At 48.4% G+C, this 23,372-nt stretch overlaps 2 protein-coding genes and 1 long non-coding RNA gene across 6 annotated transcripts in view; 2 read left to right on the top strand and 1 right to left on the bottom strand.

Moving 5' to 3' along the window:
• CFAP99 (cilia and flagella associated protein 99) overlaps positions 1-1,229 on the top strand; it is a 36,370-nt gene extending 35,141 nt beyond the window's left edge. Inside the window, exons 14-15 of the mRNA XM_068543559.1 lie at positions 811-973; positions 1,113-1,229. Of these exons, the coding sequence (XP_068399660.1) occupies positions 811-973; positions 1,113-1,229 (280 nt within the window). The remainder of the gene's footprint in view (positions 1-810; positions 974-1,112) is intronic.
• Positions 23-4,334, bottom strand: LOC137764394 (uncharacterized). The gene is made up of 2 exons (XR_011073973.1): positions 3,930-4,334; positions 23-536 (listed from the first exon to the last, which is right to left on the bottom strand). It is a non-coding gene; the product is annotated as an uncharacterized lncRNA (long non-coding RNA).
• Positions 4,335-4,482: 148 nt separating this feature from the next.
• Positions 4,483-23,372, top strand: part of RNF4 (ring finger protein 4) — a 41,880-nt gene continuing 22,990 nt past the window's right edge. For 2 of the 4 annotated variants that reach the window (XM_068543558.1, XM_068543555.1), the window contains exon 1: positions 4,483-4,566. The gene's annotated coding sequence lies outside the window, so the exon portion shown is untranslated. Of the gene's footprint in view, positions 4,624-22,841; positions 23,030-23,372 lie in introns of those variants that run through there. The other 2 variants (XM_068543556.1, XM_068543557.1) reach the window with 2 other exon arrangements.

The raw sequence follows: 23,372 nt of genomic DNA, 5'->3' as shown, positions 1-23,372 counted from the left end.
TTTCTTTAAAAAAAAAAAAAAATTTATTTACTTATTTATTTATTTACTTTTGGCTGTGTTGGGTCTACGTCGCTGCACACGGGCTTTCTCTAGCTGCAGAGAGCGGGGGCTACTCTTCGTCGCGGTGCGCGGGCTTCTCATTGCTGTGGCTTCTCTTGTCGCGGAGCACGGGCTCTAGGCGCGTGGGCTTCAGTAGTTGTGGCTCACGGGCTCAGTCGTTGTGGCTCGCAGGCTCTAGAGTGCAGGCTCAGTAGCTGTGGCGCACGGGCTTAGCTGCTCCGTGGCATGTGGGATCTTCCCAGACCAGGGCTCGAACCCATGTCCCCTGCATTGGCAGGCAGATTCTTAACCACTGCGCCATCAGGGAAGTCCCTTTTTTTTTTCTTTTTAAACCAGGACTTAGTTGGGGTTCACACATCGAATTTGGTTGTCAAACATCTCTCTTTTAACGGAAAGCACGTGGACACACGCACCCCTCTTTGTTAGGAACACTGTGGTGACTTTTCCGGCCCCTTGTGGTCAAGTATGGAAGAGATCTGCAAAGATAGCAGAATATTAGCCGCCGCTATCTCTAGGCAAGAGTGGCAAAGGGAGGGCAAGATGAAAGGGCGTTCGCTTTTTTTATCCCCAATACCAAGATAGTTACCTATGGAATACTTTTTAAACTACGAAATACAAGGAGCAAAAAGGAAGAGGCGCTGGGGGGAACCCCGCCCCGAGCGGTACTCGGGGGGCCTCTCCCCCTGCACCTAAATCCCTGGAGTCAACCCGCGGTGGGGTTGTCCTGAGCCAGCCCCGCCGCCCGCCCAGGTGGGAGGAGAAGAAGGCGCAGTCGGCGGCCGCGGGAGCGCCCTCCCGGGACGAGCGGGTGCTGGAGCTGCAGCGCAGGATCCAGGAGAAGGCGGCAGAGCGCCGCGGGCAGGAGGCACTGCTGCACGTGCCGGCGCCGCGGGCAGCTCGTCCCAAGCAGCAGGTGAGCCCCGGGGGCGGGCGCGAGGGTGCGCAGCGCAGGCGTTGGAGGTAGCGGGGGGGCGGGGCGCGGTGTGTGGGGGCGGGGAAGCCGCGGTGGGGGACGGCCCCGCCCCGCGCCGACCTCCACCGCCCGCCCGCAGGCGCAGCTGGAGGCGCAGCGCAGGCTGGAGATGGAGCAGAGCCGGGAGCGCAGGCTGCGGGCGCTGCAGCGGGGAGGCTCGGCAGGCGGGCCCGCTCGCTGCCTGGGTGCCGTCTGAGCCGGGCGGGCCCGCCCCCGCCCCCGCCCCCGCCCCCGCCCCGCCCCGGGACCCCGAGACCCTCGCCCAAATAAAGCCTGAGCGGCGGTGTGCACCTCCCCTTCCTTGGCCGCGCCCCTCGCCCCACTCCGCCCCAGTCTCCTCCCGCCCAGAGCAGGGTTGCCAAATAAAATGCCAGTTATTGCGTGGGACAAGCTAATGCTAACAGAAGGATCCGCTGGAATTCCAATTTATTTGGGCGTCTTGTATCTTATGTGCTAAAACATGGCCACCCTAGCCCAGATTCTAGCCCTTCCTACGGCCTAACGCTAGGCATTCCTGCCCATGCCCCCCATCGGAGTTCCCAGAGCCTGCTCTGCTTGTGGAAACCTGGAATCCCCATTCTCTGCCCGGAGTCAGGTGGCTTAATCCGGGAACCCCCAAGACTGAGAATGTGATTGTGCTTGTGCGATTAGTAGAAGTCGCCAGGATCTTGAGCCGCTGGGAACTGGCCCTTCTCAGCCTTGTCTCCCAAACCTCACGGCGATGGGGGGAGCTGGCTGGGGATGTAGGAACTGTCCCCCACACCCCGTCTGCTGATGAGGCCACTGGTGCTCAGAGAGGTGAAGTGACCTGCCGGGAGAGCCAGGACCCAAAGCTAAGCCTGGATGCCTTTAGAGCACTGCCCAGCCTTCTCCAGCATCACTGAAGGAACGAGGTTAGAGCCACTGGGCAGGAGCTGGCCCAGGGCCTGGACAGGAATGGAGTGATTCCCCTGGGTCCTCAGACCCATCACTGGACTGGAGGTGTGTGGCTCTGAGGACAGGCTGGCTGAGTGAAAGCCTCCTGGTGTAAAGCACAGTATGCTGCAGCGCCCAGGAGAGAGAACGGGCAAGCCCATGGGGTGCAAGGCAGTAAGAGAGGGGCTGGAAACTGCCAGGCGGATAGATGTCTAGGAGAGACCCCCACACCCTACATCCTTCTTGGGTCTGCAGAGGGGGGAGGATGGACCCCAGGGCACATTCAGACTAAGAGGGTGGACATCTCAAAGGGACAAGAACAGACCAGCGTTCTCCCCCAACATTCTGAACTGTGTCAGAACCCCAGGACTTCCCCACAACTGAGGTTGGTAGAAAGAGGAATTTCCCACCCCCCTGTCAAATTAGAGCTGGGAGCAGATTAAATTTCTAAAAAAAATAAACACGGCATTTCTTACATCCTGTGTTGTTATTCAAACCCATTTCATTTGATATCGAGGAAATACGTTGATGATGACCTGTCCCAAGAGAGGCTCTCAGGAGCTCTGAGGGCTTCAAAAGGGGAATTATTAGCTTCTATAACTGGCAATCCAAAATAGGGTAGACTTCAGGACATGCCTGATCCAGGAGCTCTGTCTCCAAGCTGGTAGCAGTTCCAACCTCACATGTCTGGAGGAAGAAGGGCCATCTCTCCCTGGCAGTTCTCGTAGGAGGGAAACCTATCTGTCCTCTAAGCCTTGTGCTCCAGTCTCACTGGCCTGGATTGAACATGCTCTGCTGAACCAGTTCCTGTAGTGGGGGAAGGTCTGCATGGGGGCCCTTGCAGCACATGGGGGCCGAAGCAAGCACTGTGGCAGAGGGAGAGAATTACCCTTCACCTATCAGATTGGCCTCTGGAGCAGAGGGGAGAGGTGGTGGCCCAACAAACTCAGGGTGCTATTAGGAGTAATGCTGGTTGGCAATCCACAGGGTCCCCACCTGCCCTCCTGGACTGGACAGCTGCTCAGAGCTGCCTTGAGAGCACCTGGGGCTTCTGCCCCATACAAACCCCAGTAGGGTCAGGTCTTGGACCATCCCCTGAGTTTATGGGCTGAGGGCCGGCCTTGTGCGGTAAACTGATGGCAACAATGTCTCCCGGTATCCATGTTCCTTGCCTTGTGACCTCTGCCAAGGCAAGGAACAGAGTAGGAAATAGGCAGAGTCTATTTCCCCCAGTCCTTGAATCTGGGCTGACTTGCTTTGGCCAATAAGGTTCAGCAGGACTGGCTGTGCACCAGTTTAGAGCCTGGACCTCAGGTGGCCTTGGAGGTCCCTCTTGTTCTCTACCTGTGTGGGCATGTCCAGGGTGGCCTGCTGGGATGACCTGGTTATTCTCAGAACAAGAGAGACAAGCTGGGCTCTTTTCTGGTTGCCAAATCCATGCCCAAGTCCAGTTCTGGGAGCTGAACTCAAGGAACCCACCACCAGATTCTCTAATCCCAATTCTGATATGCAGCCCCACCCAGGGCTGGCATGCACCTGTGTTCACAGTGTTGAGTCCTCCCGACTCCCACCTTCCCCCTGAGATAGGTACTGCTATTATCTCCATGCTACAGGCCAGGGAACCGTGAGACTTGCCTGAACCATGGAGCTGGGATTCAATCTCAGGCAGGAGGGATCCAGGGCCCACACTATCTTCTCGATTCTTGGAGTTGCACCAGATGCCCCAGAGACCTCCAGGCTTTTGCCTGGGCCATGGCCCCTTTCCCAGGACCGAGCTGGACCGGACCTGGGCGAGAGGAGTACTCCACGGGTTCAGTCCTTCCCTTCCTGACACCTATTGTCTTCGGGATAATCCAGACTCTTAGCCTGGCATGTGGGCCCTCCAAGGTCTGACTCGTGCCTTCCCCGACCCCCACTTCTCCCAACCCCTGAATCCGTGGCGCACTGGGCAGCCTTCAGTTTTCTGGATATGCTAGCCCACCTTTCCCCATCCAGGCTCCCTCTTTCTGGAACTCTCTCCTCCATTCTAGTCCTTTCAGTTCCCAGCTCGTTTCCTCCGGGGAGCCCTCGCAGACGTCCTGGCTGAGTGCCTCCTCCAGGATCCCGAAGATGGGCCGGGCTGTGCTTCCCTCGCGTCTCCACCAACAGCCTGGCAGAGCCCGGGATCGCAGGGATCAGGCGCAGGCCCAGGGCCTGGCACGTCGTGGGGCGCGGGCGCCCGGAGGACCTGCAGATCCAGGCCGATAGTAGAGACCCCAGGAAACAGGTTGGGAGAGGCGCGCCCGGCTCCGCGCCGCGAGCAGGGCAGCCGGAGCCCAGACCACGACTCCCGGGAGGCCTTGCGGGCCGAGGGGCGCCGACCGCTCTCTCGCGGGAAGGCAGGAGCTTGAGCTCGCGAGCGTGGGCGGAGCCGGAAGGAGGCCCATTTCAAAGTGGTAATAGATGGTTTCTTACCCAATAAGATTGAAAATATACCTCCTCGACCGGCCGACCACGGGAGTAGGGACAGCGGTGGCCAATAGGGACGCGCGGGGGGCGGAGCCGAGCTCTCCGGAGCGGAAATGGGTCGCTGTTGAGGCGGCGGCGTCTTGTTGAGGGCTTCTCAGCGGCTTCCAAAGGTGCTTCCTCGCTCGAGTGCGTCGACCGCTGCGCCTGCCGAGCCTCACCAGCGCCAGGCAGGGCCAGGCTTTGCGGGAAGGGGGCGGCAAGGCAGGGCCGGGCGGATTCGGGGTTCGGGCGGCTTCGCGGCCTGCGGAGGCCTCGGCGCCGCGGCCCAACGAACCGCCGTGGCGCGGCCGACCACGCTCGGGCCCCGACCTCCGACCGGGCCCGCGGGCCGGCTCGCCTGCCCGCCCGCCCCGCTGTCCGCGCAAGCCCAGCTCGGCGCGGGGACGGAAGTGGGGAGGCCCCGCCGCGGGTGTCGGCCGCCCGTGCAGGCCGCGGCGCCTCGTCTTAGCGTCGCCGGGGAAACTGAGGCTGGGCGGGGATGGACGCGCCCAAGGTCACTCGGAGGGCCGGGCGGGGCGCGGGGCGCGGGCCTGTGTCGGAGTTCGGGGAGACCGGGCGAGAGTTTGGTCCCCACCGAGACTGTCTCCTTTGTGTGCTCGCGCAGCCGTTCCGCCATCGCGGGTCTGCGAGTCGGCGCGGGCGGCCGGGCGGAGTCTCCTCCGGGTTAGGACGGGGCTGGGGCGCCCGCCGGGGGCAGAGCTCAGCAGGTCCTCGGCTTCCGGGCGTTGGCCAGGAGCGTGGCCGCCGAGGCCTGCGGCCGAGACCCCCCGCGGGCGCCTGGAGACAGGTGCCTGAAGTACAGGACTCACTGCACGCCGCTTTCCACCCTTTGACCCGTCGAGGGACAAGGGGAGAGTTCAGAGCCTTGGTAGCGGTTTTTGTGAGGTTTTGGCTTTTGTGTAACAACAGTTCCTCCTCATCGACGGTCACGGCCATACCTTCCTTGTGTTTCTGCGCCACGTTCTCGGAGCCAGACCTGGGGTCTCAGCTCTGCGGTCCTGCACTCGCTGAGGCTGCCTGAGTGGCCAGGGAGACTGAGGTGGTCTCCCCAAGGTCACAGCCTCGGTTCCCTGACTGCGGAGCTAGCCCTTTGGGTTCAGTGACCAGGAGTTTGCTAATGAGAGGCAGAAACGTTGAAAGGAATCGTTTTGCTTTGTCTTTCTGGTGGTTTGTTTTTTGATGGATGGGGGTACATATTGGGTAGTTTTGTGTATGAGTTTGAGGTGAAATGGGAATATTCAAGTAGAAAGATGTGTAGCTGGCTTCTGTATTGCGTGAACTTGAGTTTCCAACTTTGACTCACATCTTGCTGTAATCCAGTATTTATAAACCTTTTTACAACGACGACTCCGCCCCCCCGCCCCCCCCCCCCCCCCCCGCACACCCGAGCTTTTTCACACGTTGTTTTCCTGATTGCCCACTCCAGGAAATTTTAATGCTGCTTTCACACTGTATGTCTTTTTTATGTGGTATATGCATGTTTATGCTTTGTACATAAAAAGAGGAGGCTTTTTTTTTCCTTCTTTGAGAACACGTACGTTAATTTTTTAAGTCATCACATTTGAGGTCTTCTGCATGCCAAGCTTTCTGCTTGCACAAAAATAGGCATGGTACAGGCCCAGGAGCCAGAGTGGAGAGAGTGAGAGACATTTCCTGAGGTTGAAATATAAATGGCAGAAAGGTGGGACTGGAGAGGTAAGCTGGAACTAGATCACAGAAGGTCTCCGGTGTGCCTACGCAATAAGGAGTTCAGAATTCATCTTAAGGCCGGGTGGGAAATCACTAAATTGAGTTCTAAGCAGGGAAGTTAACAGGGTTAGGTTTGCGTTTTAGAAAAATCACTGTGCTATGAGAAGGATGGTTAGAAAGGTGTGGACAAAACTAGTGGCTTCAGGACCAGTTAGGAAGAGAGAAAAGGATAGCCTGGACCAGGGTAGTGACTAGTCACTGAATTTGGTAATGGCGATTGCCAGTCATGGCAGTTCTTCACTGGCTCTTTACGTAAAAGCTCTTAGCCAAGTCCATGCCCGGTAGTTTATACCCCTGCCAATTTTTGGAAACGTTTTGGGGTGCTACTCAATGAAAATATGTGCACAAGGTAATTGGTTTGTATGCTGTATAAAAATGGCTTTGTATGTTCTTGTGTATCTGTTATCCATGTCTCATTTTGGAATGATTTACGTACATCTCTCACCGTCCCCAAATTAGGAATTTTTGAGGGATAAGGTGGCTCCTGTAGAATATTACAGGGTTGGCTCTGTTATTGAGATATGATTCACATATGTGCTCTTCTAACTTATCTTTCTAAATAGCTTGTTTCCCAGCAGGACTTTGGGAATTTTAGAGCGAGGCATTTCGAGGTTTCCTCTCTGAGGGGGAAGGCCCAGAGCACAGATACTGACTTACTCCAAGGTCACAGTTCAAGTGTGAGAAAAACATGTGAGGTTAAGATGGAGGGTGCCACTATAGGGTTATGGAATCTCCTTTGGAAGCATTTTTTTTTCCCCCGGCATAAATAAGAATTGGCAGGTTTATTGAATACCACATCATGCAGAGTAGGAAAGGCCTGGAAACATTTCAAAATGGATATTATCAGTAGCCTGCTGGTGCAAAAGAGAAATTGTGACCATCAGGCCTTCCTGTACTCTTTTGAAACCACGTGGTTTTCTGGTGTATCCAGTAGGGTACATTAACTGCAGAATGTACCTCCAGATAGCTGAGTAAACTAGCTTGCTATATATATTTAGATTTACTTTACATACACAAATTTAAAATGAAAGAATGTCTGCTAAATGGCATTATTATCTGCTAATGCCTTTTTGTTTTGGAATCATAATTTCTGGTTTTAGGAATGCGACTCCGTTGTCTGTAAGGGTTACTCTAGGTTTGTGATATCACGTCTGCTGTTTAGTAGTCTCTACCACTTACAAATCCACCCTGCCAGGTAGTTGTGGTTGGTTCCATTTTATGTGTCCTGAAGCACAGGAAGGGCACAGTCACTTGCCCAAGGTCACACAGTTAGTAAGAAGAGACCTAGCATCTGGACCTCAGATTCCATTGTCTTTGTTCCTTTTGCTGGACTTTGTTATGTCATTCACATTTTTCTGTGGTGGGAAAGCACAGGGCTGGTGTTTCTAGTAGCTTTAAATAGTGAAGATAAAACTTAAAAGTGGGGGATATTGTCTTTTATGTTTGTTTTTTCAAGTAACGTTTACCCAGGAAGGGTCTGATTATAAATATTCTCAAGAAGCTGAATTTTCAGTGACTGCGTTGTATTCCTGAAGACTCTAGTTATTTTTCGTGAGTCCCCCCAACCCCCAACCAAAGGAGGTGGTCTTAGGACCTGGACATTTGTCTGTCTGCTGTACCTCACCTCTTATTTCAGCCAAACTGTTGCTAAATTCTCCTGCTTACTATAGCAGACCGGTATAAAATTTGCTTTGTTTCTAAACACCTTCTTGATATTTTTCAGTTCTTAACTAATGTTTAAGAACTTTTTGCTCTGGCCTCTTTTTCCAAGTTGAAAATGCTTCAGGTAGAGATGTTCTGTCCTGTTCTCCCATGATGATGATCTGTTTTTAAGTCTTCCTTTGTTTCCTGATGGTGGCTATATTTTTACTTGCAATGTCAGGCTCCATTTTTCTCATCTCTGAAAGTCATCCTTTTTTCCCCCCCGTCTCAAAAACACTTTATGCTATCTTTTCTAAGTATCTGCCATCTCTTTCAAGCATCTAATGAGCTTGATAATTTTAATTTCAATGGAAAAAAATCATTATTTTTCACCATGTTTGTGCCAAGTGGTGTGCAAAGACGAGGGCATGCCCTGATCAGTATTTGACATAGAGTTATGCTTAGCGTACTTGCACAGTAGAAGAAATTTAGGGTCAGGAGTGAGAGAAATGTAAGTAACATTTGAGGTAGGCCTTGAACAATGAGGAGTTCCCCAAAGTGGAATGGGGGTAGGGGAACCTTTGTAGGCAAGGCAATGGCATGTATCAAATTATGGCGCTGTGATAGGAAAGAGCATGGAGTGGATACTGACATCCAGGGTACCTGAAGTAAGGTACAGTCAGTTCTGCTTTAAACACTTGTTTGGAAGCATGGATTTGTTCCAACGGGATTGATACTTTAGGAAACAAGTTGAATATAACGGGAATATTGAGTTTAGTGTGCATAATTTCATCTGTGGGTAATAGGTAAACAGAAAATTGAACTCAGCTGAACCAAGCCACATAGACCATATACACTTCAGACATCCACCAGCTATCTCAGTTGACTGTGTGTGTTGTGAGCCACACCCTGTGCACGTCTCTTGTTACAACACTCACCCTATTTCCCAATAACTCATGAGCTGCAGACCTGGTTAAGTGCCATAGTTGTTGTAGTATATATGCATTTCTTAACCATTTAATTTGTCAAACTGTGCTGCCATTTTTGTTAGGTTTTTGTTAGCTTCTTACCGTGTGTGTGTGTGTGTGTGTGTGTGTGTGTGTGTAAGTTTACCGTCTTAAGTTTTTGGGTGTTACACCCCTAATTCCACTTTTTCCCATAAACCCTGTGGACTTTTTGTGTCGTATGGTGATTTTTAGGAAAACATACGTCTGTAACTACAAATGAGGCCAGACCGGTGAGTTGTTGGCTATACACGTGAACGCAATGGGTTTGATCATTTTGGAACATTTGCAATATTCTTGGGCCTCTTGGAGTCTGGCAGATTTTTTTGAGCTACCACGTGAAGCTTTTAACTTTCTCTGGCCCACTTAATGTTCTTCCTACTGCTTTCCTGCTTTTTCTCTTAGAACATTCCCAACGTTCCCTTTATAATAGGTGCTTGCTGTCCTGGGAGCCAAGGACCATTGACTTAATATTTTACTTCCTAGGAAGAGAGTTGAAGAGGATCTGGATTCCACTGCCAAGATGAATGTCTTTAGAGAATTGGGTTTGGCTAGCCATTTGGTGACTGCATGCATCCATTCATTAGCCAGCGCGCTTGTGCAGCTGCCTGAATGGAAGGCTGTGCCTTGTGCTACGGCGTCCTGGGGGCAGTGCTATTTGAGACCAGGTCCCCTCTTATGCAGATGAGGGAATTCCCTCTGTGCGGTGCTGCTGGGCTGCCCTTTGCTGTAGGTATACAGCATTTATAAGCTTCTGCCTCCCCGCTGCCACCGCCACTGCAGTCCGCATGTCGGCTCTGTTTAGTGGCTCTTGGTTTACTCCACACACATACACCCCACCCCACCCCACCCCACCCCAGGTTCATGGTTCAGTAGAAGCAGCTAAGATTTCTAGCTTTGTGCTTGGGTGCCATCCACACAGGCCCAGCATGCCTGCCTCCTGTGAGTTTTAGAGTTGGAGGTTGTTAATGGCCTCGGCACCTGAGGTCAATTTGTCGCCTCGGCCTCTGGTATCTTTTCAACCTCTGGTGGAAATCTTAGGTTTCCTTCATTATATTACCCTTGCTCCTGGCCCCCAGCAATTGCCTTGCTTGTATCACCGGCTCCCTCCAGAGCCCAGACCACTGTGACTGAAAGAAAATTAGAAGTTAGGGGTCAGAGAGGTGGAGAGGCCACTCGGCTTTGCTTCTGTGCTATGCCAGAGAAACCCTTCTGCAAAGGAGTAGTTACAGGACCAAGTAGGCAGCTTCTGAACTGCCAAAATTAGTTGGTTGAATTTGGTGTCTATTAATATCCTTCCCAGTTGTGAAAATCCTCCAAATCAATCACTGATACAGCCTCATCAGACGTGGCTGTGAGAGAAGTAAGGTGCCCTTCCCACCTGCACCCCTCCACCCCCCGCCCCGCCCCAGGCTCCAGGGGTTTCATTGACAAAAGGGTCAACCTAGTATTTGGGGGGAATTTGTCATAATCCTGCATGTGAAGCTGTGGAGAAATTCCTAAGAACAGTGTCACTGAGTAGAGAATGAGCCAAGGTCCTCTTTGGCTGTGTTAGAGTCGTAGGTGTGTCCTGCAGATCCCAGGACATGGAGGAGACTGAGGGTCCCAATACAGGTGAGCTCCTTACAGGTGTTTCTGGGGCTGTACCCACTGCAGAGTGTTTCTGAATGCTCGGCTAAATCCTATTTAAACTATCTAGGAAAAAAGCATTAGGTGAAGTTTATTTTTTAATTTTTTTGTTGTGGTAAAATATACATAACGTAAAGTAGACGATTTATAACCACTTTTAGGTGTTCAGTGGCATTAAGTAAATTCACATTGTTGTGCAACCATCACCATCTATCTCCAGAACTTTTTTCACCTTCCCAGACAGAAACTCTGTATTCATTAAAGGATAACTCCCTGTTCGCCCTTCCCCTAGTCCCTGGCAATCACCATTCTACTTCCGTCTCTGAATTTGATGTCTTGGGACTTCACATAAGAGGAATTATGCAATATTTGCCCTTTTGTGTCTTATTTCACTGAGCATAATGTTTTCAGGGTTCATCCATGTTGCAGCAGGTATCAGAATTTTCTTTTTAAGGCTGAATAATATTCTTTTTACTGTGGATTTTTTTTATTTCATTTTCAAAAAGCTGAGGTTCATTCTTAATTCTGGAGCCTTGTACCGCAAGGCCTGAATCACAAACAAAAGTAGAACATCGCTGTGCCCAAAGAGCTGTTCTTTTTCTCTAGTAGAAGCAAAAGGCAATCCTTGACGGGTCCTTTGTTTGGAGAAAAGGAAAGAACTTCCCTGAGTGACAAATCACTGAGCAGGTGTGAAGTCTCCTTGGCTCTGGTGCCCCTTTCAGGCTTCTGAGACTGACTGCTTCATCAGGGTCATAAGATTAATGTGTGAAAGACCCAGTTACTGTCTCTCAGCTTCGTCAGCTGCTTTCTGTTTTTGCCACATCTAGTCTAGTCCCCGCAAAAACCTCAGGGGAGATCGGTGGTCGAGGCTGCTGAGCCTCCTTTAGGAATAAATAACTGGGAGAGGGTTGCCCCACTGCCTCTGTGCTGGCTCGTCAGCTTCCTCTAAGCCTAAGCAGGAGTGATTAGCCACATCCTGCCAAGTCTTTTCTGGAAATGAATTAAGCCTTGCTGAGAGCCGGAAACATTTGTTCCACTTCTTCCTGGGGCTGAAAGTTTGCTTTGCTCTCATCTAGTAGCACTCACACTTGTAAGAAGAGCTATGGTTTCTGGCTTTTCTGATGTAATCCGTATTTATTACTTGGCTTATTGATTGTCTTTCCACTTAGAGTATATGCTCCAGGAGTGTCTCTCTCTTTTTTAAAAAAATAAATAAATAAATTTATTTATTTGTTTATTTATTTATATATTTGGCTGTGTTGGGTCTTTGTTGCTGCGCATGGGCTTTCTCTAGTTGCGGTGAGCGGGGGCTACTCTTCGTTGCGGTGCACTGGCTTCTCATTGCAGTGGCTTCTCTTGTGGAGCACGGGCTCTAGGCGCACGGGCCTCAGTAGTTGTGGCACGTGAGCTCAGTAGTTGTGGCTCGCGGGCTCTAGAGTGCAGGCTCAGTAGTTGTGGCACACAGGCTTAGTTGCTCCGCGGCATGTGAGATCTTCCTGGACCAGGGCTTGAACCCGTGTCCCCTGCGGTGGCAGGCCAATTCTTAACCACTGCGCCACCAGGGAAGCCCCAGGAGTGTCTCTTGTTCACCATTATATTTCTAGCCCCTGAAGCAGTGTCTGACCAGAGTAGGCACCTGTACATAGTTGCTGAATTACTCAGCTGATAGGGTGCCTCCAGGGTGCTGGGAACCTACTGGGCCCTTTGATTCATCATCACGGCTGCAAGGTAAGGGATATTTTTCTGACATTGAAGATGGTAAAACTGAGGCATGGAAATCAAGTATTTGTGCAGGGCTGTGGAGCTCATTTGGCCAGTCTCATCATTGCTGTCTATACCATGCACCCTCTTTTGTATAACAAGCAAGAGGTTCATATTTTTCTTAAGTGCTAAGGTCTGGATGTTGATGTGACAGTGGCATCAAAGTTCATTTAAGAAGCTTTGAAGGGAATTCCCTGGCGGTCCAGTTGTTAGGACTCCGCACTTTCACTGCCTAGGGCTGGGGTTCGATCCCTGGTTGGAGAACTAAGATCCCACAAGCCGCGAGGTGCAGCCAAAATAATAAAAAGGAGAGACGTGACCTAGACTGTTGGTATTAGCCAGTGCCTAATCAGTTGCTGATAAATTGGCATCACCCTGATGAGATTCTATAGGATTTAGGCTTTTCTCTGCCTTTACCATGCCGACATGAAGGGGTTGCCCTGGCCAGTTCAGTCAGACTCACTCTGCTTGTGTCTCAGAATGGCCACTTGTGAGTTTACAGTGAGATCGGCTTTATAGTTGCCACACACAATGAGTGAGTGACCCAGTGTGTTTCCAGTGTTCCTGGAAGGAAAACGCGCAAGGAGCCACCTTAGAATCCAGATTGCCTGGGGCTGTGGAAGCAGTGCCGGGGAGTTTGGTCTCAGATTTTCAGTGAGTGGTTGTATCAGCCTCGGCCGCCCTGGCTTGTGTGAGGGCTCTGTGTGCCTGCCGTGGGGCTGGGCTGGATGGAGCTGCTCGTCCAGACATCTCCCCTGGACTCGCTGCATACTTGCTGCTTCCTTCTGTTTCTCGTGCACCCCTCCCCCTCCCCTTTTCTGCTGACTCTTCCTTTCTTGGCTTGTGGGAGAACTCTGGTGGGAGGTACGGTGACAGAATCCGGCTCTAGTCTAACACTGCCAAACACTCCTTTTCTAACCATCATGTGTGTAGACGTACACATATAATCACATCCACATAGGCGTCACATACATATATATGATTACGGGTGTCACACTCCTAACTAGAGTTGGGGGGTATCACCCTTAGTGTCCATAATAGCTTCCTGGGAAAAAAAATCAATCTCTGACAGTAACATCACAATCGAGTAGACCATTAAATCTGTAAGAACACTGAAGGTACTAACCTCACCAACCCCGCTCCCATCTAGTAGGTGGCCTCACGTCTTTCCACTACCTCCAAGCCACACAGCTTTCTTCTTGCTTGGGTTCCTGTAAGTCTCCACGCAGGTTTGCATTCTGACTTGTCCAGTCTCCCATTGGTCCTCAGCACACAGGTGCCGCAGTCTCTCCAAATGCATCTCTATCTGAAACCCTTGATGGCCCTGCCCCCGGGGTGTGGGTTAGGAGGCCTGTGGTGTTGCGTCACGCCACTGTGTGGTCCTCAGTTCTCACTGCTGACACAGTACTTGTCTAGGGCAGGTATTCCTCTCCCCTTCGATGCCCTGCCCACCCGATTTGTTTGTTAAATAACTCCGGTCACTTTCCGGCCTCATCTTCAGTGTCACTTCCTCCAAGCAGCCCAGCTTGGCCCTCAGTAACAGTTTGGGCCTCCACTTGCTTGGTCGACAGTGTCCAGCTCCCTGCGGCCAGCTCACTGGCCTCATTCTAGTTCCCCTGCCTGTTTATTGCTGCTTTCTCCTTGAAATGCCAGCTTTTGTCTAACTGATATTTCCAAGTTCTCCAAGCTTTGTTTCTGGCTTTTTATTCTCTTTACAGGCTTCTTTTTTTTCTACCTAACTCCCCAGATTTTAACACAGATTCTAAAACCTCTACCTCTACCCTAGTTCTCTCTCCTCTGAGTTTTTCAGCTACCTTTGGACCTTTCTACTTGGACACCCCACATGCAGCATTTCTAAAACTAAAGCTCTCTACCCTTGACACCTGTTTCTTTTTATCCCTTCTCTAGCCCGGTTTCATGGCATTACTGCCGTGGAATAACCAGTTAGACACCTTGGCGTGGGTTGGTCTTCCCTCACCCTCCTGTCAGAGCTTTCGGGATTCCTGGCATCTGGCCTTCTTGACCATTCCCAGTGCCAAGCTCTATCCCAGGTCTTTTCTTAGTGGCAGGGACAACATTTACCACTCCTCTCTCACCTCCAAGCCATTTATTCCTTCAGTAAACATGAGCATCTGCTTTGGGCAAGAGACGAGCTAGGTACAAAGTGTCCTCTGTGGCACTTCCATCAAGTGAGGGCATGCTGGGACTTCCCTGGTGGCACAGTGGTTAAGAATCCACCTGCCAATGCAGGGGACATGGGTTCGATCCTTGCTCCCAGAAGATCCCACATGCTGCGGAGCAACTAAGCCCGTGCACCACAACTACTGAGCCTGTGCCCTAGAGCCCTCAAGCCACAACTACTGAGCCCACGTGCCACAACTACTGAAGCCTGCGCGCCTAGATCCCGTGCTCCGCAACAAGAGAAGCCACCGCAGTGAGAAGCCAAGCACCGCAACAAAGAGTAGCCCCCACTTGCTGCAACTAGAGAAAGCCCACGTGCAGCAACGGAGACCCAGTGCAGCCAAAAATAAATTTAAAAAAAAAGTGAGATCTTGCTGAATGACTGCAGTTTGCTTTGGAAACCAAGGGGTGGCGGGGCCATTTGCTAAGATGGAGTGCTGGCATGTTAGAAGGAGTTTCTTTCTGGACACACTAAATTTGAGAAATCTGGAAAACATCTGTGTTCCATATTGTTTCTGGAATTAATACATCTGATTTTGGCTCAAATTTGTTTAAGGCTGGGGGCCTTCTGGCATCAGACTGCCCTGGTTTAAATCTAGGCTCTGGTGTTTACTCAGTGTGGACTTCGGGCAAGTTACTTAACCCCTGGTCATCCTTAGCTCCTTTGTGTGTGAAATGGTGATCATAATAGTACCTGCCTCCTTGCTGGGTGAGAGGAGGATTACAGGAGATGGTGCTTGGAAAGTGCTTAGTGTCTTGAACGTAGAAGTGGCCTCTAAGTTTTAGCTATTGTTAGTTTTATTGTTCTAATGACCTCTATTAACCTGCATGATCCAGAACCCTTTGCAGTTGGTGAGAGCCGCCTTTCCCATGACCCCTCGCCTCTCTGTTCACACACTACACTTCCATGTCCCCATACTGGTCTGCTGGGAATGCCCCCCCCCCCCCCCCCGCATCTTCCCATCTTCCCACCTCCATTCTCTGGTGAAATCCAGCCCCTTGGCAGATTTCCCTAAGGCCAGCCTTCCAACTTTTTATGTCGTCTGACCACTGACCTTTATTATCCCCTAAAGAAAAACACAGATATGGAACAAATTGCTAGTTGGCATTGGGTATGGGAGGGCGTGGCAGAACCTGGAGAATGAGGAAGCTCCGGGAAGCAGCCGCTGGGGCTCAGGAGGCTGGTTTCAGAGAGCAGGGAGGGTGTGCAAGCTGAGGAATGGGGGCCTCTCCAGACGGTTGCAGGACATGTCTTTAATGACCATATTTGAAAACCTAAAAATTAAACAAGTAGGAGGCAAAAGGCTTATGGAGCAACCAAGGTATGTGCATTAAATTATTTCCCTTTGCTCAGCGGACTGATCTCTCCCTCCTCTGTCAGTGACATTTTTATCAGATTTTTCTCAATTCTAAGAGACACCATTGAGATAAGGTTTCCCCCAGAAAGCTGCATCATGGGTGTATACTCAAACATAAGATACTTCGTGTGGTTAGCAACAGGAAGTACGGCGGATCTGGGACTATGTGTGATCTGGTCTTTTGAGTCCTAAGTGACTGTTGAGGTGTTCAGGACACCTGGCTTGAACACCTTCTATTCAAGCCAGGTGTCCTGTCCTCATCTCGGGTGGTGTTGCTTTGGGAAGCGTTTGTGCCATTCTCGAGTGAGAGCACCTGTGGGCCAGCCTGAGGGCTGTCAGGAGATGTTGTGCTGTAGGCCAGCCGCGAGCCTCCCTGGAGAGAGTGATACGGTGAAGAGATACTCTCTCTAAACCACCGAGTGGATAATGGGGGATGGGGGGCGTGCACGGATGCAGACCACCATGTGCTGGAGAAAGAGGCTCAGCTGGCTGGGCAGTCCTTTTATCTTTATTTTCTTAATCTTTTTTTGAATTTTATTTAATCTATTTTTTTATATAGCAGATTCTTATTAGTTATCCATCTTATACATATTAGTGTATATATGTCAATCCTAATCTTGCAATTCATGACACCACCACCACCCCTGCTGCCACTTTTCCCCCTTGGTGTCGATACGTTTTTTCTCTACTTCTGTGTCTCAATTTCTGCCCTGCAAACCGGATCTGTACCACTTTTCTAGGTTCCACATATATGCATTAATATGCGGTATTTGTTTTTCTCTTTCTGACTTACTTCACTCTGTATGACAGTCTCTGGATTCGTCCATGTCTCTACAAATGACCCAATTTCATTCCTTTTTATGGCTGAGTAATAGTCTATCGCATATATGTACCACATCTTCTTTATCCATTTGTCTGTCAGTGGGCATTTAGGTTGCTTCCATGACCTGGCTATTGTAAATAGTGCTGCAGTGAACATTGGGGTGTATGTGTCTTTTTGAATTATGGTTTTCTCTGGGTATATGCCCAGTAGTGGGATTGCTGGGTCATATGGTAATTCTATTTTTAGTTTTTTAAGGAACCTCCATACTGTTCTCCATAGTGGCTGTATCAATTTACATTCCCACCAACAGTGCAAGAGGGTTCCCTTTTCTCCACACCCTCTGCAGCATTTGTTGTTTGTGGATTTTCTGATGATGCCCATTCTAACTGGTGTGAGGTGATACCTCATTGTAGTTTTGATTTGCATTTCTCTAATAATTAGTGATGTTGAGCAGCTTTTCATGTGTTTCTTGGCCATCTGTATGTCCTCTTTGGAGAAATGTCTATTTAGGTCTTCTGCCCATGTTTGGATTGGGTTGTTTGTTTTTTTGATATTGAGCTGCGTGAGCTGTTTATATATTTTGGAGATTAATCCTTTGTCCGTTGATTCATTTGCAAATATTTTCTCCCATTCTGAGGCTGTCTTTTCATCTTGTTTGTAGTTTCCTTTGCTTTGCAAAAGGTTTTAAGTTTCATTAGGTCCCATTTGTTTATTTTTGTTTTTATTTCCATTACTCGAGGAGGTGGATCAAAAAATATCTTGCTGTGATTTATGTCAGAGTGTTCTTCCTATATTTTCCTCTAAGAGTTTTATAGTGTCTGGCCTTACATTTAGGTCTTTAATCCATTTTGAGTTTTTTTTGTGTGTATGGTGTTAGGGAGTGTTCTAATTTCATTCTTTTACATGTAGCTGTCCAGTTTTGCTAGCACCACTTATTGAAGAGGTTGCCTTTTCTCCATTGTATATTCTTGCCTCCTTTGTCATAGATTAGTTGACCATAGGTGCGTGGGTTTATCTCTGGGCTTTCTATCCTGCTCCATTGATCTATATTTGTTTTTGTGCCAGTACCATACTGTCTTGATTACTGTAGCTTTGTAGTATAGTCTGAAGTTAGCGAGTCTGATTCCTCCAGCTCCGTTTTTTTCCCTCAAGACTGCTTTGTTCTAGTTCTGTAAAAAATGCCATTGGTAATTTGTTAGGGATGGCATTGAATCTGTAGATTGCTTTGGGTGGTATAGTCATTTTCACAATATTGATTCTTCCAGTCCAAGAACATGGTATATCTCTCCATCTGTTTGTATCATCTTTGATTTCTTTCATCATTGTCTTATAGTTTTCTGCGTACAGGTCTTTTGTCTCCCTAGGTAGGTTTATTCCTAGGTATTTTATGCTTTTTGTTGCAGTGGTAAATGGGAGTGTTTCCTTAATTTCTCTTTTGGAGTTTTCATCATTAGTGTATAAGAATGCAGGAGATTTCTGTGCATTAATTTTGTATCCTGCAGCTTTACCAAATTCATTGATTAGCTCTAGTAGTTTTCTGGTGCCATCTTTAGGATTCTTTATGTATAGTATCATGTCATCTGCAAACAGTGACAGTTTTACTTTTTCTTTTCCAATTTGTATTCCTTTTATTTCTTTTTCTTCTCTGATTGCCGTGGCTTGGACTTCCAAAACTATGTTGAATAATAGTGGCGAGAGTGGACATCCTTCTCTTGTTCCTGATCTTAGAGGAAACGCTTTCAGTTTTTCACCATTGAGAATGATGTTTGCTGTGGGTTCGTCGTATATGGCCTTTATTATGTTGAGGTAGGTTCCCTCTACGCCCACTTTCTGGAGAGTTTTTATCATAAATGGGTGTTGAATTTTGTCAAAAGCTTTTTCTGCATCTATTGAGATGATCATATGGTTTCTACCCTTCAATTTGTTAATATGGTCCCACTGATTGATTTGCATATATTGAAGAATCCTTGCATCCTTGGGATAAATCCCACTTGATCATGGTGTATGATCCTTTGAATGTGTTGTTGGATTCTGTTTGCTAGTATTTTGTTGAGGATTTTTGCATCTATATTCATCAGGGATATTGGTCTGTAATTTTCTTTTTTTGTAGCATCTTTGTCTGGTTTTGGTATCAGGGTGATGGTGGCATCATAGAATGAGTTTGGGAGTGTTCCTTCCTCTGCAATTTTTTGGAAGAGTTTGAGAAGGATGGGTGTTAGCTCTTCTCTAAATGTTTGATAGAATTCACCTGTGAAGCCATCTGGTCCTGGACTTTTGTTTGTTGGAAGATTTTTAATCTCAGTTTCATTAGTTGTGATTAGTCTGTTCATATTTTCTAATTCTTCCTGGTTCAGTCTTGGATGGTTATACCTTTCTAAGAATTTGTCCATTTCTTCCAGGTTGTCCATTTTATTGGCATAGAGTTGCTTGTAGTAGTCTCTTAGGATGCTTTGTATTTCTGTGGTGTCTGTTGTAAATTCTCCCTTTTCATTTCTAACTTTATTGATTTGAATCCTCTCCCTCTTTTTCTTGATAAGTCTGGCTAATGGTTTATCAGTTTTATCTTCTCAAAGAACCAGATTTTAGTTTTATTGATCTTTGCTATTTTTTTCTTTGTTTCTATTTCATTTATTTCTGCTCTGATCTTTATGATTTTTTTCCTTCTACTAACTTTGGGTTTTGTTTGTTCTTTCTCTAGTTCCTTTAGGTGTAAAGTTAGATTGTTTATTTGGGATTTTTCTTGTTTCTTGAGGTAGGCTTGTATTGCTGTAAACTTTCCTCTTAGAACTGCTTTTGCTGCATCCAGTAGGTTTTGGATCGTTGTGTTTTCGTTGTCATTTGTCTTTAGGTATTTTTTGATTTCCTCTTTGATTTCTTCAGTGATCTCTTGGTTATTTAGTAACATACTGTTTAAGCCTTCATGTGTTTGTGTTTTTTATGTTTTTTTCCCTGTAATTGATTTCTAATCTCATGGTGTGGTCAGAAAAGATGCTTGATATGATTTTAGTTTTCTTAAATTTACTGAGACTTGATTTGTGACCCAAGACGTGATCTATCCTGGAGAATGTTCCATGGCACTTGAGAAGAAAGTGTAATCTGCTATTTTCAGATGGGATGTCCTATAAATATCAATTAAATCTATCTGGTCTGTTGTGTCATTTAAAGCTTGTGTTTCCTTATTAATTTTCTGTTTGGATGATCTGTCTGTTGGTGTAAGTGAGGTATTAAAGTCCCCCACTATTATTGTGTTACTGTTGATTTCCTCTTTTATAGCTGTTAGCAGTTGCCTTATGTATTGAGGTGCTCCTATGTTGGGTGCATATATATTTATAATTGTTATATCTTCTTCTTGGATTGATCCCTTCATCATTATGTTGTGTCTTCCCTTGTTTCTTGTAACATTCTTTATTTTAAAGTCTGTTTTATCTGATATGAGTATTGCTCCTCCAGCTTTGTTGTGATTTCCATTTGCATGGAGTATCTTTTTCCATCCCCTCACTTTGTCTGTCTGTGTCCCTAGGTCTGAAGTGGGTCTCTTGTAGACAGCATATATATGTTTGCTTAATTGTTTAATTGTTTGCTTTTGTAGGTCCTTTTCTTCTCTTGTGTTTCCCAGTTAGAGAAGTTCCTTTAGCATTTGTTGTAGAGCTGGTTTGGTGGTACTGAATTCTCTTAGCTTTTGCTTGTCTGTAAAGCTTTTGATTTCTCCATCTAATCTGAATGAGATCCTTGCCTGGTAGAGTAATCTTGGTTGTAGATTCTTCCCTTTCATCACTTTAAATATGTCATGCCCCTCCCTTCCGGCTTGTAGAGTTTCGCTGAGAAATCGGCTGTTAACCTTATGGGAGTTCCCTTGTATGTTATTTGTTGTTTTTCCCTTGTTGCTTTATTTTTGTCAATTTGATTACATGTTTTTCCTTGGGTTTATCCTGCCTGAGACTCTCTGAGCTTCCTGGGCTTGGGTGGCTATTTCCTTTCCCATGTTAGGGAAGTTTTCAACTATAATCTCTTCAAATATTTTCTCGGTTCCTTTCTCTCTCTCTTCTCCTTCTGGGACCCCTATAATGCGAATGTTGTTGCGTTTAATGTTGTCCCAGAGGTCTCTTAGGCTGTCTTCATTTCTTTTCATTCTTTTTTCTTTAGTCTGTTCCACAGCAGTGAATTCCACCATTCTGTTTTCCAGGTCACTTATCTATTCTTCTGCCTCAGTTATTCTGCGATTGATTCCTTGTAGTGTATTTTTCATTTCAGTTATTGTATTGTTCATCTCTTGTTTGTTTGTTCTTTAATTCTTCTAGGTGTTTGTTAGACATTTCTTGCATCGTCTCGATCTTCGCCTCCATTCTTTTTCCGAGGTCCTGGATCATCTTCACTATCATTATTCTGAATTCTTTTTCTGGAAGGTTGCCTATCTCCACTTCATTTAGCTGTTTTCCTGGGTTTTTATCTTGTTCCTTCATCTGGTACATAGCCCTCTGCCTTTTCATCTTGTCTATCTTTCTGTGAATGTGGTTTTTGTTCCACAGGCTGCAGGATTGTAGTTTTTCTTGCTTCTGCTGTCTGCCCTCTGGTGGATGAGGCTATCTGGGCAGTCCCTTTAATGTGTTTTCTCCTGGCAAACCTCCTCTGGCCTCTCCTTATCCTCCTGGTTTCTTTGGCACCTGGCTCATTTGCCCCAGTTACCACAGCTGAGCTGCCTGCCAGCAGCCACCCCCAGATAGGAGCTGGTGGCTGGATTTATTCATCGCTGTATTCTGGGGTAGGAGCCATACTGATAAGTGAATGAGGTGGGGAGATGTGCAGTCGTGGGTTCTTTTTTAAAGCTGGATTGGGTGCAGTGTTGCACAGCACTTAAGGGCTTGAGCAAAGGGGTGGAGCTGTTCAGTGGGCAGTACATTTGGAGAGACTGCAAGGCTGGTGCTGGCAGAACAAGTCAGTGATACCCACCCACAGTCCTTGAGCCTTTAAAACGTGCACACTGGTCCAAGTGCTCTTTGCATTAACTCCTGTAATCCTCACACACCCATTGAGGTGGGTGCTGTCTTGTTCTGTAGATAAGGAAGTAAGGCACAGAGAAGTTCAGTGTTTCGCCAGAGGCCACAAGTAGGGGTTTTGGAGGCCTGACCCCTGTCCAAGTTGTCTGGCTCTGGAGATGTGCTCTAACTGTAAGGCCAGCTTGCTTCCACAGGCCATGCTTAGGAGTTAGGACATGATGGGGAACCAGGGAAAGGCTGTGGGGGTCGGCTGTATGTTTTAGAGAGATGCGTTGGCAGTAGGGTAGAAGGGTACCAGGAGATGGGCAGTCATTTGGAGGAGGTAGCAGCACGGGAGATGATAAGAAAGGTGGGTTTGAGAGTGGTCCTGCATTAATTTCGCTCAGATACGACTAGCTCTCCCCAGCTCCGAGGCCATTGTCGTAGGCCATTGGTTCTCATGCTGTAGCCTCTGGAGCAGAACCGTCAGAATTGCCTAGGAAGTTGTTAGGAGTGCAGAGTTTTGAGCCCCATCCCAGACCTGCTGAATCAGAATCTAGTTTAACAAGCCCTCCAGGTGAGCCTGACGTTCAGGCCACTATCGCCCAGGACCGGGTGACCACAGAGCCTTCTCCTTGCTTTGACTCTCCTCTGGTCCCTCAGCCTTGCCCTGAGCTCAGGCCCTCCCCCACTAGAAGCCCTTCTACACGAATTACACCCTGACTCCTGGCTCCACGTTTTTGCTTCTCATTTGTTGCTTTATCCACTGCATCCCTGAACATTGATTTATCGTGGTTAGTTGCCACCTTTCAGTGGGCCCTGAGTGAATCCAAGGGCCTCTCATTCTCCAATAGCCTCCGCATCTGCTGCCTTCTCTGCTCTTCCTGGAACCTGCTTGGCTTCCCAATCCACAGTTTCTTGGGTTTTCTCTACTTGTGTTGCCAGTGACAGAAGTCTCAGCTGGGTACACAGGGTGGGTCAGGGTTGGTGGCTCTCATCTACTCCCCTAAATTATCAGCTCCTCCAGAGAGCAACAGTTCCCAGTCTTTGGGAAGAGGCAGAGGCCCTGGGCTCTGTGCTGGCCTAGGAAGCTCTGTTCCTTCTTGGTTGCTAGGTGTCGGTGAGGTCACGTGTAAGCAGTTCTGATTCTCTTGTCTTTTCTAAGAAGCTAGTACAGGGCCGTGCAGGAGTTTTTTTTGTTTTTGTTTTTTTTTGTGGGGTGGAGGGGTTTCCATTTGCTTATTGATCTCCTCCTCATGACTCCAGAGAGGATTCAAGATGGGAGGGTCTTCAGCATCACCCACCCTCCCAGTTGGCAGGGATCCTCAGAGCATGTGCAGTAAGGCACGGTCACTGTATTCTGGGAAGCTATGAACTGAAGGCTGTGAGCTCTGGGTCCCCAGCCTCGCAGTCAAAGTACTGGTGCAGTAGCTGCTTTCGTAAGCCTGAGTGAGGTAAGCCGCATCCGCACAGATTGTGCAACAGGGTTCAGGATTTCTCCTTTCATAAGTGAGAGACCAGGGGTCTGTCCCCTCTGCCTGCTCCCCCAGTGGGTCACAGAACATCACCATTCTGGCTGCCTGGGTTTAACCAGAGCAAATCATGCAATGACCAGCAGCTGGCTGGGGCCCTGCCATTTGCACTGTCTCCTAGCACAGCCTTGGGGGGGTGGGCACAAGCTTGGACAAAGGCCAGAGCCCATCTTTGAACTGGGCCTCACAGGGGCGAGTCCAGACAGGCAGGGAGGGGGCCATGGGCTGAGGAGAATCTGCGGGGGTTTCAACGGCCAGAAAGGAG

This window comes from Eschrichtius robustus, chromosome 4 (assembly GCF_028021215.1).
Source record: "Eschrichtius robustus isolate mEscRob2 chromosome 4, mEscRob2.pri, whole genome shotgun sequence".
Lineage (NCBI taxonomy): Eukaryota > Metazoa > Chordata > Mammalia > Artiodactyla > Eschrichtiidae > Eschrichtius > Eschrichtius robustus.
This window is presented reverse-complemented; position numbering and strand designations above follow the sequence as displayed.